This window comes from Trachypithecus francoisi, unplaced genomic scaffold, assembly GCF_009764315.1.
Source record: "Trachypithecus francoisi isolate TF-2019V2 unplaced genomic scaffold, Tfra_2.0 Lachesis_group8, whole genome shotgun sequence".
Taxonomy (NCBI): domain Eukaryota; kingdom Metazoa; phylum Chordata; class Mammalia; order Primates; family Cercopithecidae; genus Trachypithecus; species Trachypithecus francoisi.
In genome coordinates, this window is record NW_022681473.1 from 109,298,736 (window position 1) to 109,312,516 (window position 13,781).

The following is a 13,781-nucleotide window of genomic DNA, read 5'->3' on the forward strand; positions in this document are numbered from 1 at the left end:
CATATACAAGAAAAAATGCTCTAGAACCAAATTCATCATCGTCACCCTGGTCTTCATCTTCTTCATCTTCCTCCTCCTCCTCTTCATCTTCCTTGTTTTCTACCTCTTCCTTTTTTTCCTTGCTTTCTTCAGCCCTGATAACTCGCTTTTCTGCTGCATCGGACTTTCCTTTAGCTCAGTTTGCAGCAATATCCTTTTGGCATTTTTCCTCCAGCTTCACAGCCCTCTTTTCATATGACTGCTAGTCATCTGCAGCCGTGTTAGTCCACATCTGCCAGCTCCTCTGCAGCATCACCAACGGACAGGCCAGGATGTTCTCCTTTGATTTGAGGGCAGTACTCAGGAAAGAACAAGATGAAGGTCAAAGGAGGCCTCTTGGGTGCGTTAGGATCCTTTAATGTTTTTTCTGTCTCCCCTTTAGGAGAGATATTGGTTTCATTTCTCTTTCATAACAGGCCTTTTGCCCTGTCCGCAGACTTTCCCTTCTCTTTAGCAGACATGGCCTTCCAGCACTGAGTACTTCTGAGAAAACTTGGCAAAGCTGATGGAGACAGCTGGGTGCTGCTTCTCCTGCTCCTCCCAGCAAGTTTGCACAGACTGTGCACTTGATGAGATTTTGCCTCTCAGCTTCTTAGGGTCTTCTTTGCCTGTGTTTAGCTATTTGTCTTCAGCAAGGCACAGAGCTGCCCATTGCCCATCTGGTTCTCACTTGCCCTGGTGCTGTCTTGATGGAGCTCAGTTTACTTCAGTGGCTGTGAAAGCAGGAGCAGTCGCCAAAAGCCAGGTCTTCTGATGTCCTGTTCCCTGCTCTTTCTGCTGGAGAGCATGCCCACCCCTGCCTGGCCTGGCCCCCACCTGTCCCCCCAGGAGGCAGAGGAGCAGAAGGACTTGGATGAGTTGTGATTGAACATGCCCCTCAGCATTCTGCATGCCCCTCGGCCTCTTACACCAGCGACTCCTGGGTGGAATTGCAGTCCCAGACCCCCAACTTACTAGTTTGGTTTCATGGCACATTATCTCTTCATCTGAAGGCTGCTTTATAGTGTAATGTCTTTTGTTTTGTTTTTAAGATGGAGTCTCTCTGTTGCCCAGGCTAGAGTGCAGTGGCATGATCTCAGCTCACTGCATCCTCCATCTCCCAGGTTCAAGTGATTCTCCTGTGTCAGCCTCCCGAGTAGCTGGGACTACAGACGTGCACCACCATGCCCAGCTAATTTTTGTATATTTAGCAGACAGTTTCACTATGTTGGCCAGGCTGGTTTCAAACTCCTGACCTCAGGTGATCCACCCAGCTTGGCCTCCCGAAGTGTTGGGATTACAGGCGTGAGCCACTGTGCCCAGCCATAATGTCTTTTTAACTAAGGTAAAATAACGAATGCACAGGTGATTGGAATAATCTGATCCCGTGTGATTGTTGCTGATACCCCAATGCGTTCAAGCTAAAGTAGGTAATTGCTCCTCTGTGTTGAGATTATAATATTAAGTGCAAGAAACAACCGCCACAAACCCTTCATGGCCTCCTTTAGCTTGTCACTGCCCTTTCCCGGCTCCTTTCCTGCCTCTCTTACCCGCAACATCCTCTTGACCAGGGGCAAAGGAAAGAAAGACTGGGGCTGGCAGGCATGTGCCCCCAATGTGCACATGAAGCCGGTTCCCTGTTTGTAGGGAAGTGTCAGTGAGTGAGTAGACAGAAATGCGCTCTCCAAACATGGGGCGCAAGCTCTCCCTCGGCATGTGGTTATTCTCTGTGTGCCCAGGGAAGAACCCTGTAGTGAGCTGCTGCCCATTTCCAGATGTGTCTCCATAGGAACTTGTGGAATTGTTTTGGCATAATGTCACTGTTGGCCAACTTTTATCGACTTGTGAAATGATTTCCAAATTTCAATCCAAAGTTTGCCCTTTGGGAGGAAAGCAGGGTGTGAGGAAAATAAAATTGAGGATAGAGTTGTTGACTTTGGTTAATTGATATGGATTTTTTTAAAATAACCAGAGAAAGGAGCGGATGCCACGTTTACCTCATGCCCATTTCAACACTTAATTTTTCTAATCTTGCCATCTTTCCTCCAGTTTCTTCATTCCAGCCCATTTAACTCTTGTTTCCTCCCCTCAAGTTTCAGGTAGGGCTTGGCTACCAGTTTGGTTCATTTCTGCTGCCTGACACCTGTGCTCAAAAGCTGACTTCAAATCAGTGCCTCTGTTGTGGAGGGGTTGAGGCCCCGAATGGCCCAAGCAACCCTCTAAAGAGTCCCCTAAATGAAGGCGCTAATAATCCTCTAATCAAACCTCACTTTGAACCCAAGGGTCGATTCACTTGCAAGCAGTCATCAGCACTGTCTTGGAGAAATACGGAATGAATCATTCACATTTTCTATTTTCATCTGCACCCTAGTTGCTTTTTATGGATGACCTCACTGTATCAGGCTCCAAGTTTGTTAAGCTGTGCTGGATCATGTGACTGCTTTATGGGGTGGAACCTGAATTGGTGATGGAGGCTTGGAGTTGAGGTGGAGAAGAAAGTGACCTTTGCCAATGAATTTATCCTTCCTGTACACACATCATAGTTCCCTTGTGTGTAAAATGTGGGCCTGTCTCCCTACTTTCTTTGCAATGTTTGTACGTAGTCATTCAGAACTTATTAGCCTGTTTGCAGATTGTTGGACCACACTTCACTTTTCGTATTTCATCTTTTGCATCAGCTGATCTCTCAGCATTAGAAAATGTAAATTGTTGTAGGCTAGTCTGAGACACAGCTCCCAGGTCATAAAAATATGGCTCTTAACAATTAGTACAGTATAAGGTAGAATCATCGAGGCAGCTTTTTACAAATATAGCTTCCTGGGTCCTACCACCAGAAAGTCTGATCCCGGAAGTCTGGGATGAGACTCAGGAATTCACATTTTAACTGACCCAGCAGGTGATTCTGAGGTCGGTGGCCCCCTAGATAGCATTTTGAGAACCACCATAGAGACTCTTCTTTGGGTCTACTAATGACACCTGAAGTTTCACCTGGACAGCGACATAAGTGGCCAGTGATCCAGGAGGCCTGAATCCTAGCCAGCCGGGATGAGCTTTGTGACGTTGGGCCACTTGCTCAGTTTCCCAGTCTCTGCTTCCTCACTGTGGGACAAATGGGGTTGCATTAAGGTTTTTCTGATTTCTGTGGTTCCAGCATTTTTACTTTTCACTGTAGCCCCCTTCAGCAAAGTTTCTTACACACCATAAGCACTCAGTGGAGTTCTGTCAACTGAACAAAACAAACACTACTCAATATTGAGAATGGGCTGGACATGGTGGCTCATGCCTATAATCCCATCACTTTGGGAGGCCAAAGCGGGCAGATCACGGGGTCAGGAGTTTGAGACCAGCCTGGCCAGCATGGTGAAGCCCTATGCCTACTAAAAATACAAAAATAAGCTAGGCATGGTGGCCCACGCCTGTAGTCCCAGCTACTCGGGAAGCTGAGGCAGGAGAATCGCTTGAACTCAGGAGGCAGAGGTTGCAGTGAGCTGAGATCGCGCCACTGCACTCCAGCCTGGGTGACGGAGCGAGACCCTGTCTCTGAAAAAAAAAAAGCTATTGAGAACGCAGGAGCCCAATCTGCCAGTTTCCTCCTCCTGAGCCCCTACCCTAGGACACTTTGAGACCATCTCTGAACAGTCTAGTAGTGATACCCCCTGTTTTTAAAAGTGTTTATGTATTTAAAGGGATCTAACGGCAAGTGAACATGAGTTATAGCTTCAATATCTATGTACTTTTATGAGTGATCATTCAGATCTGTATGCTTTGTTGACTTAGAGCCACTACTCAAGCAAGAAGCCAGACCAGCATCACATCTCCAATAGCAGTGACGGTTGCTGGTCGCAAGTCTCTGTGCCTCGTCTCCTATGGCCACCCGTCTGACAGGCTGTCTCTGTTCCTTTCAGAAAGCAGATCTGGCAGTGGCAGGCCTCACCATTACAGCTGAACGGGAGAAGGTGATTGATTTCTCTAAGCCATTCATGACTCTGGGAATTAGCATTCTTTACCGCGTTCATATGGTAAGAGACTTATTTTATAAGCATTTATGTCATTAAAGTTATTTGCATGCAAACACTGAGTTATACGGGAATAATGAATGACTCACGGAAATATTTAGATTTCAAGACTTAAATGCAAATGTGCTGGGCTATTTTTTCTCCTATCAGCTGCACAAACTTGCAAACTGGAGGGATGGAAAAGTCATGCTTGTGGGCTTTCCAGTAAAAATTGCTTCTGCCTCTCTGAATAGCGATGACCAAGAATGGTCATTCAATACTTAGTGGATCCTGTGTTGGTGATTGGCCCCGTGGGTGGGTCACTTTGCTCCCTTGCCTGCAGCCCAGATAAGCCACCCTAGCATTTCTCAAGCACGTTGCCAACTTCCAAGTCCACCTATGTTCACTTCTAGTGTTGCAACTGGCGAGGGAATGTAGATTCTTTCTCTCTCAATGATCTGTCCTGGAGAATAAATTGTAGATAATTTAATGTCATTTATACCTGACCTGCCCTTTTCTGCGTTCCATGCCCCCTATCAGAAAGACTCCTCTGGCTAGGTAGGCCAAGGTGAGTGTCACAGTCTCACAGTTTGTGAGCACACACCAACAGGCAGCAGAGTATAGACACGACCTTCAAGTATTCTGGCTGGTGGGAAGAGCAGAGGAAGAGTCACCCTGGCTGGGTCCCATCCATCAGTGGATAATCATTACAGCGCCAGCAAATAGCTGACTTTGCTAGTTTACCTTACTGGACCAGAAGAGCCTTCCTTTCCTCTTGTTAGCTGAACTGGCTCTAAGTGCAGAGCGTCATACAGATTTGCCCAACACGCTAGTCACTTTCAGTGCCCGTGATTCAGCTGCCGTGGTATGCTCCAGAACAGAGCCTGTACTTCGAGGCTGCCCAGCAGGGTAGAGACCAAGAGATCACCCAACATGCCTGCTGAAGAATTGACCCCTTGCCAGGCCCCACATCCCAGCTCTAGAGAAAGGGGGATTGTCCACCTTTGCAGCTCCAGCCTATGCTCCCAACCCTGTGATGGGGGTTGTTGTTAAGGGTTGAATTGTGTCCCCCCAGCCAAAATGTATGTTGAAGTTTTAACCTCTAGGACCTGTGAATGTGACCTCATTTGGAAGTAGGGTCTTTGCAGATGTACTCAAGTGAAGATGTGGCCATACTAGATTAGGCTGGACCCTAATCCAATGTCTGGCATCCTTATAAAAAGAACGGAATTTGAACACAGACACGTAGAGGAGAATGCCATGGGAATTCGAAGGCAGAGATGGGAGTGATGCATTTACAAGCCAAGGAACACCAAGTATTGCTGGCAACCACCAAAAGCTAGAGGAGACAAGGAAGGATACTCCTAGAGTCTGCAGAGAGAGCCAGGCCCCACCAACACCTCGATGTGGCCTTCCAGCCTCCAGAACTATGACATGATAAATTTCTGTTGTTTTAAACCACCAGTTGTGGTACTTTTTTATAGCAGTCCTGGGAGATGAATACAGCTGTGTCGTTCTTATTTTAGAAATGAGGAAACTGAGTTGCAATCAGTTTAAAAACATGGGCAAGGCCACATGCTAGTAAGTGAAAGAACAGGGTTCAAACCCAGGAATGGTGTGTTTGAAGCCTGTGCTTTCTACAGGACAGCAGCTTGCCACCCTCCTGTGTGTGGTCTTTGAATCACCTGCGTAGGGCACTTCTGTGCACCCTTTTTCTCAGTTGGTCCTCAAGATGGTTCTTTGGGGGAAAGAGGGCAGGTATGATAATTCCCGGTTTACAGATACAGAAACTGAAGTCATGCTTGGGGCTAGTTCAGGGCTGAGCCTGGAACCCAGGCCCCTTATCTCCAGGAGGGTGTCTTGCCATCGTTACATCTGTTGGTACTCACTGGGCAGTCTTCCAGCTGGCACCATTTCTGGAGCTCCCCTCCCCCACATTGACCCCTAGAGTCAGGGGACATCCAAAAGAAATGGAGACACACAGCCTTTGTCCAGACTACCCTGCTATGGCCTGTGGTAGCCACACAACTAGGCTCTGGCCTTGATGTCTAGATTCCTGGAGGGAACTAAAGCCCTCCTGGTGACTCAGTGGCCCATCAGGAACCATCTGGTGGAAGGCACCTGACTCCAAATGTTTTTGCCACTGGGAAACACCTACTGCTAGGCTGCCCGCCCCACCTGGGGCACCACTGTCCTGAATACCAACTCTGACCAGAAAGAAACCACAATTCACCAACCCTCTGGACATCCCAAATTGGGTTGTTGACTAAATATTTCCTACCACCTGAAGACCTGTATGAGTTTTCCTGCATTCGTTTCTGGGATAACTTTTCTGTGTCAGCTTGGCTAGGTTATGTTGCTTAGATGCTTGGTCAGATACTAGTCAGGTGTTTCTGTGAAGGTATTCGTAGACAGGATTAACATCTACAGTGAATTGACTTTGTAAAGGAAGAGTACTCTTGATAACGTGGGTGGGCCTCATCCAATCAGTTGAAGGACATAAGAGCAAAACCTGAGCTTTCCCAAAGAAGGAATTCTGCCTTAAGTCTATCACAGAGAAATCCTGCCTGAGTTTCCAGCCTGCCTGCCTTTTGCACTTATCAGCCCCCACAATCCTGTGAGCCAATTTCTTAAAATAACTTTCCCTGTCTCTCCCAATCTCTCTTTATCTCTGTCCCTCTCTCCATACACACAAACACACACACCTGACTGTTGGGTGAGGATTCCTCTCCTCTTCTGGCCTCCACACTGAAGCACCAGGATGCCACGTGGCTGCCTAGACCTGGTTGATAACAGGGGGCCCAGCAGGAAATGAGTGCTGGGATGAACAGCTTACACTAAGCAGAACTGACAATTTATACATTTATTCAACAAATATTTATTGAGTGCATTCTGTGTATGAGACACCATGCTTAGAAAGTACCAAAAAGTCAGCTGAGGAGAGAACAATCCCAAATTGACTAACCCAGGGGATACCTGGTTAGAATAAGTCTGAGATGGACGTTGTTATGTCTGAAACAGAGGAGGCCTTAAGAAGATCTGCTGTGGCTAAAGGATGAACTAGTAGAGTCCACCCCAAGAGCCTAATTCTAAAATTACATAGAGACTCTATCTCTAATATCATAGTGTTAAGGTAATGAAATTAAACACTGGGTGTTCGTTCTTTTGCAATTTTCTCTAATTGTTATCTGTGAGCAATAATATGGGTAATTTAATCAAATTTATGATCTATAAGGATTGAGAATGTCTATGTTGGTTCTGTGTTTATGAGGTCACCTGACTGATGAGTTATTGTTACCAAAAAGTGAGCATCTGTTGGCAATCAAACCTGTGTGCAAATGTAAAAATAATTAACTTAGAATGCCTAGTTAAGAATTATTGCTGAAGCCTCCAAAATAATAAGTAGTGGCAAGTCTCTGAAGTCTAAAGAAATAATTTGTGACTTTCCAGCGATCTAAGATTATCTAGGCACTTTCATGAGCACAGATCATCAACAGTTGACTGTGGGATATTTACCTTCTTCCTAACACCGGGTATAATCTCTGTTTCTGTTCAGGCATCCTTAGGACCAAAATAAGAATGTTTTGCTCTTTTTACCACCTACTCCCTGTTACTCACAGGCTGGCTGAGGATTCTGGCTTTGGCATTTGTTACTGTTTTTCGTCGTGCTTTTTAAAAGTCTCTCTTTCTTTCTCTCTCTCCTCTCTCTCTCTCTCTCTCTCTCTCTTCCTCTCTTCCCCCCTCCCCCCCTCTCACTTTCCCTCCCTCCCTTCTGTCTCTCTCTCTCTCTCTCTTTCTTTCTCACCCACCTTAAATGTCCTTTTCTATTCTTGTTCTACCAACTCTCTCTGGATAATCTCACTCCCTCCCAAATCTGTGAATCTAACCCTGGCTGCTCCCCCGACTTCCGTAGTGTATTTCTGACACATTTCTTCACATCTCCATCTGGACGTCTCACAGGCACCCCAAAAACTGTGTCACAAACTGCATTCCATGTGTTTCTGACTCACACTTATCCCTCCTTCCCTGTGCCCCATATCAGGTAATGGAATTTCCATCCAGCAACCTGAGCCATCCTTAACTTTTCTTACCTTACACATTCTGTTGGTCATCTCGCCTCCCAAAGAGTTCTCAAATACACTGCGTATCCCCACTTGTGCCTTGGTTCAGGCTTTCCTAATCTCTGCTGCCATTCCTGCAGCCTGTATCCTCCTTTAGGGCAAGGTATTTCTTGTCCATTACTGGATCCCCATCAAAAGGCAACAGTCATTATATGCATTCACTAAGAAACGGCAGAGTGAGAACCATGGACTCTGGACCCAGACTGTCTGGGTGTATTCCCATCTTTTACAGTTATTAGATGCATGTCACATACATCCCAGCTTCTTCATTTGTAAAAATGGGTTGTCATGCAAATTAAATGAGAATACGTATGTAATACATTCATAGCAATGCCTGACATATACACAGTAAAGTGTTAGCTATTATACTCAAGAAATGTGTATTAATTGTTCCTTCATAATCTATTTGCAGCCTGGGTGTTGGTTTAAAAAAAAAACAAATGTAATCATATCAACCTCCTACTTGAAATCATTCACCAGCTGCCCATCACTTACACAAAAAAGTTCAACTTTCCTACATCCAGGTCTGTGCCTGCCGGCGCCTTTGCCCCTTGTTGCTCACTGCTGTTTTGTCAGGTCAGCCCCTTCCTGCCTCCTCATCTAGGTTCATGCTCATCTGCTTGCCTCTCAGCCAGCTAACAAACTCTTGCCTGGCTTTCAATACCCAGCTCAAATGGCACTTGCTCTTCCATGTGGTTCCCCTAGATGGAGCTGCTTGCCGTCTGTCTATGCTCTGTTATAACACTTTTAGGCTGCATTATATTATTCTTTGTTTATCTCTCTCTCCCTTTGTAGCCTCCAATGTCAGACCATAGATTTTTATATGATCTTTGGTATGGAAAATGGGGTCATCCTAAACATGCAGTATTTACGTAACAGGAAGGAAGGAGGGCAGGCCATAAATCCAGTGATCCTGTGGGCAGTGAATGCTGTGCTTTCCTTTGTGCTCCTGATTGGGCAGCACTGAGCCCCAGGAACCTGAGATTCTATTAGGGAACCCTACAGGGCCAGTATTCCAGGCAGCAGGACAAGTGACCCAAATAGATTTTTTTTGCCTTCTGGCCTTTACCCCTGTAGGTCTTGAGAACAAAAAGAGGTGGGAGGCAGATGTTTCAGGCTGCCTAAATGCAGCCTCTGCTCAGGTCTGGCTATAGCTGCCACCTGAACTCACTGCTCTCTCTCTCTGTTTCTCTCTCTCTCTCTCTCTCTCTCTGTTTCTCTCTCTCTCTCTCTCTCTCTCTTCCTCTCTCTCTCTCTCTCTCAACGCCTGCATATTCCACACACAACATAGCATCCACCGGAGAAGGTATCAAAATCCGTGTCTGGGGCCAGATGGGCTTCTAGGCTATATATAGTTGGTCCAGCCTTTAGCCTTTGTTGTCCCCTGGTACTTCAAGGATGGGAGCCAAGTGGCAGAACATCTGAAGCTCAAGACTCTTGGTTTCCCTGGCACATCAGCTCATCTCCTTGTAATGATAAGTTTAGTATTTGGTATGGCAGTATAATTCCAAGGACATTTTGCAGTCAAGGGTTTTATGGCATTGATGCATACTTTGATACTTTGAGCTCTCAAATATACCTGTGAATGGAGGGGGAAAGAATATGAAAAACCAAAAACATTTGTATTTGATGTTAGAGTATATCATGTAGTTTTCTGTCTCTTTTTTCTGCAGCAGCAATTTACCTAATGATGTTTTGCTCACATTAATATTAAAGTGAGTTTGTATTCCTCAAGCACACTCTGACTGTTATAGCAAGGCATCATCAGAGTGTGGTAGAAGCCAACCTGGGATTCAGTGTTTGGCCCATAGAACCCCCACATGAATAAATCTCATCCAAACAGTTCATTGTTGCTGGGTGCAGTGGTGCACGCCTGTAATCCCAGCCACTTTGAAGGCTGAGGCAGGAGTATCACCAGGGTTCGAGGCTATGGTGAGTTATGACTGCACTGCAGCTTGGGCAACAGAGCAAGACCCCATCTCTTAAAAAATTAAATAAGTTAAAATAAAAACTCAGTATTGACATCTTCAAAGAGATTGGGAATATGTGTAAGATGGTGGTTTGTTGACTCACGTCTCCTAATTTATAAAGCACTTCCATGTACAGTCTCTAGTTTAATGGAACAATGCCGTGAAGCAGGTAGTATGATTCTCATTTTACAAGACAAAATTCTGAACTCTGTGAGCCCAGTCAGTGCAGAGGAAAGAGGAAAAGCAACACAATGTTGCAGGGGGCATTGAAACCAGGTTTTTGGTCTCCAAATCTCCATACATGTCCAACTACCTGTCTTTATGGTATCATAGGTGTATTTCTTTCAGTGTCAACGCTATGCTTTAGGTGATTTTTCAAGATCCTTTCCCATCTGAGGATACTATCTCTGATCCCAGAGAGGGTCCCAAGCCAGCTAGAATATCCGAGACTCCCTGGAAAATGTGAGCTTACCATTTTCCCTCCATACCAACTTGTTCCACCTTTGGTTAACAAATGGGAAAGTTTTATACTCTGTTCTTTTTCTCTTCTTAACTCTTAGCTAGAGTCTTCTTTCTCAAGGAAAAGAAAAATCAGACAGTGTTTACAAAGTGAAGGAGAAATAGGCTGGGCACAGTGGCTCACTCCTGTAATCCCAGCATTTTGGGAGTCTGAGGTGGGCAGATTATGAGGTCAGGAGTTCGAGACCAGCCTGACCAACATGGTGAAACCCTGTCTTTACCAAAAATGCAAAAATTAGCTGGGCATGGTGGTGCATGCCTGTAATCCCAACTACTCAGGAGGTTGAGGCAGGAGAATCGCTTGAACCCTGGAGGCGGAGGTTGTTGTGAGCCAAGATTGCAACATTGCACTCTAGCCTGGGCGACAGAGCAAGACTCTGTCTCAAAAAAAAAAAAAAAAAAAAAGTGAGGGAGAAATAAATGCTGACATTAAATTAATGCATGACATTGATGGATATATTACCTGTTTTTCAAGAAGGTCTGTTTCATTTCAGAAAGACTGTCTAGGAAAATGGAGAACAATGCTAAATAAACCAGTGAATCATTTCTAATACTGCTTAATACTCTGTTATAAGAAAATGGAAAAGGAATAGAGTTCTATTCCTTAAAGCTAAGTAACGTGATAGCCCATATAATGGAAATATGGATCCCTGAATGTATAATCATATTAATATTAGTTATTTACTGAGTGCCTCTCTCTGAAGAAGCTCGAGGTGTGTTATCAACATTATTTTAGTAATTCTCACGGCCCCTCTTCATGTGGATTAAGGTGCTCCGTTCATGGTGCTCCTTTCTATGGGAGAAGATAATAGCACCCAGGTAAGTTGAGTGACTTGCCTAGCACCACCACTCAGCAAGAACAGGTCAGTGCCAGGATTAGAATGTGGGTCTCCTCACACCACATTTTCAGCCAGTAAGTGAAAACAGATACACTAGCGTGTGAGTTCTATGGGCAACAGACCCATCTGGGTGCTTTACGTGGATAGGAATTAATTACTTGCTTCCTTTTTTCCTCTTGGAGTCAGAGGTGGAAAGCGCATGCTAAACCAAAATATCAGCAGGACAGTCCATTGCAGACACACTGAGGGAGGCCATCCATGGGATCCTGCTGAGGGTCAGGAGAAAATCACCTCCTCCTTCCTCTCCCAGAAGGAGTCTTGGAGAGACTACATTCTCTTACCTCTTCAGCCCTGGACCGTGTTTGAGTGACCATTGGGCACTGCTGGGAGTTGACTATATCACAAGCAACCTTTCTATAAATTGCCATTTAGTTCTAAAGACTATAAAAAAGCACATGAAGGACCCTTTGTCCTTGGCTATGCTGGGAAGGGATGGAGTTTCAGGAAAGAAGAGAGCTGGTATCACGCATTTGTGTAGGGAAATGGTGACTAGGCTACAGAGCCCTAACACAGATCCAAGAGAACCTGCCACATGTCTGGTCCACTCTGTCAGTGACTTCTTTGGGAAGGCTGAGGAGGGATTGAGTTCTAAAGGTTGGAATCACTGGCTTTTAAGAGTCCTAGGCCGGGCGCGGTGGCTCAAGCCTGTAATCCCAGCACTTTGGGAGGCCGAGACGGGTGGATCACGAGGTCAGGAGATCGAGACCATCCTGGCTGACACGGTGAAACCTCGTCTCTACTAAAAAAAATACAAAAAACTAGCCGGCGAGGTGGCGGGCGCCTATAGTCCCAGCTACTCGGGAGGCTGAGGCAGGAGAATGGCGTAAATCCGGGAGGCGGAGCTTGCAGTGAGCTGAGATCCGGCCACTGCACTCCAGCCCGGGCGACAGAGCGAGACTCCGCCTCAAAAAAAAAAAAAAAAAAAAAAGAGTCCTCATTCCAGAAGAAAGCCTGGTATTGCCCTAAGTGCTTCTCTGGAGAGCCCTAGAGGAACTCTCATGATGCATATATTACAGCCATAGAAACTCCAGGAGTTCTGAAAAGTGGCGGTAGCCAGATAGCATTCTTCCCCAAAGCATCTTTAACATGTGTCACCATAAGAGAGAAAGTATAGTATTTCTTGTCCATTGAGGAAGGCACCAGTATAAAAGGAAGTTCCCGCCTTTGTAACACACCATCTCCCCACTCCCCCTTCACTCACGGCTACCGTTAGACAGAAGAGGAGTGAACATACATATAGCTCTATGTGTTAACTCACTGAATTCTCAAAACAACCCCGTGAGGTAGGTTTTATTATTTCCTGTATGTTACACGGGAGGAAACAGAGACCTAGAGGTTACCCAGCTTACCCAGGATTGCGTGTCTTGCAAATGGTAGGGCCAGAATTCAATCTTGCACAGTCTGGCTCCAGAGTCTAGGTTTTATTCACTACCTGTCCTGACTGCCTGGCTCTGGTGACCCTGTGAATCTGGCTTCAGACTCTGGGAAAGCAATTGCATTCTTCCTAGAATGTCATTTCTTCCAGTATATATAGAGTGAAGTATCAATGAGCTAACAGATTATTTTTAAGGATACGAGGAACGTTGGGCATGCAAGGGGAGTTTAATGCTACTTCACAGCTCCATGGATAACCCCACTACTATCGTGCAAAGGACCTACACACACCAGGATTGTGGTCAGTTGATGACCAGCCCTTTGCATCTCTCCCTCCGTCAAAGAGCATCAGGGATACTGATTGACGGTCAGTCTGATGCACAGTCCAAACGTCAAGGGAGCTAATTCTAATTTTGCTGCCGTCTAATTTTCAATTTCATCAGCAGAGCTTGACCTGTCTTCAACATTCGGGGCATAGACTATATATAACCACCAATCTACTTCCAAAGTGGTTGTATTCACCGGAAGGAACTGGCCAACTCACAGTCAACAGAAACGTGTATAAATCAATACAAACGTCTATAAATACAGCGGAGTCACAATAAATGGTGATGGGTATAAATAAATAATGTTCAAGAGTACTCTAAGAGGGTGTGTAGGTTGAGAGTTTGCTGGCATTGGGGAGAAGGCGTGGGATTAATTAGGGAATTTATTGAAGTAAATAAAGATGTGAAGATGAAAAGGAGAGGAAGATGCAGTACAGCTGCCATGTGAATGAAGGAGAGTGTGGCATGCCTATGGCACAGCTTGATGAATGAGCACCAGAGAAATTGAAGCCATCACCAATGATTTGAGCGAGGCACTTAACCTGCCTGGGTCTCAGTT

General features: G+C 45.5%; 1 protein-coding gene across 1 annotated transcript in view; it reads left to right on the forward strand.

The window, feature by feature from the left end:
* Positions 1-13,781, forward strand: part of GRIK4 (glutamate ionotropic receptor kainate type subunit 4) — a 244,864-nt gene that overhangs the window by 193,270 nt on the left and 37,813 nt on the right. Inside the window, exon 16 of the mRNA XM_033207192.1 lies at positions 3,924-4,037. Within this exon, the coding sequence (XP_033063083.1) occupies positions 3,924-4,037 (114 nt within the window). The remainder of the gene's footprint in view (positions 1-3,923; positions 4,038-13,781) is intronic.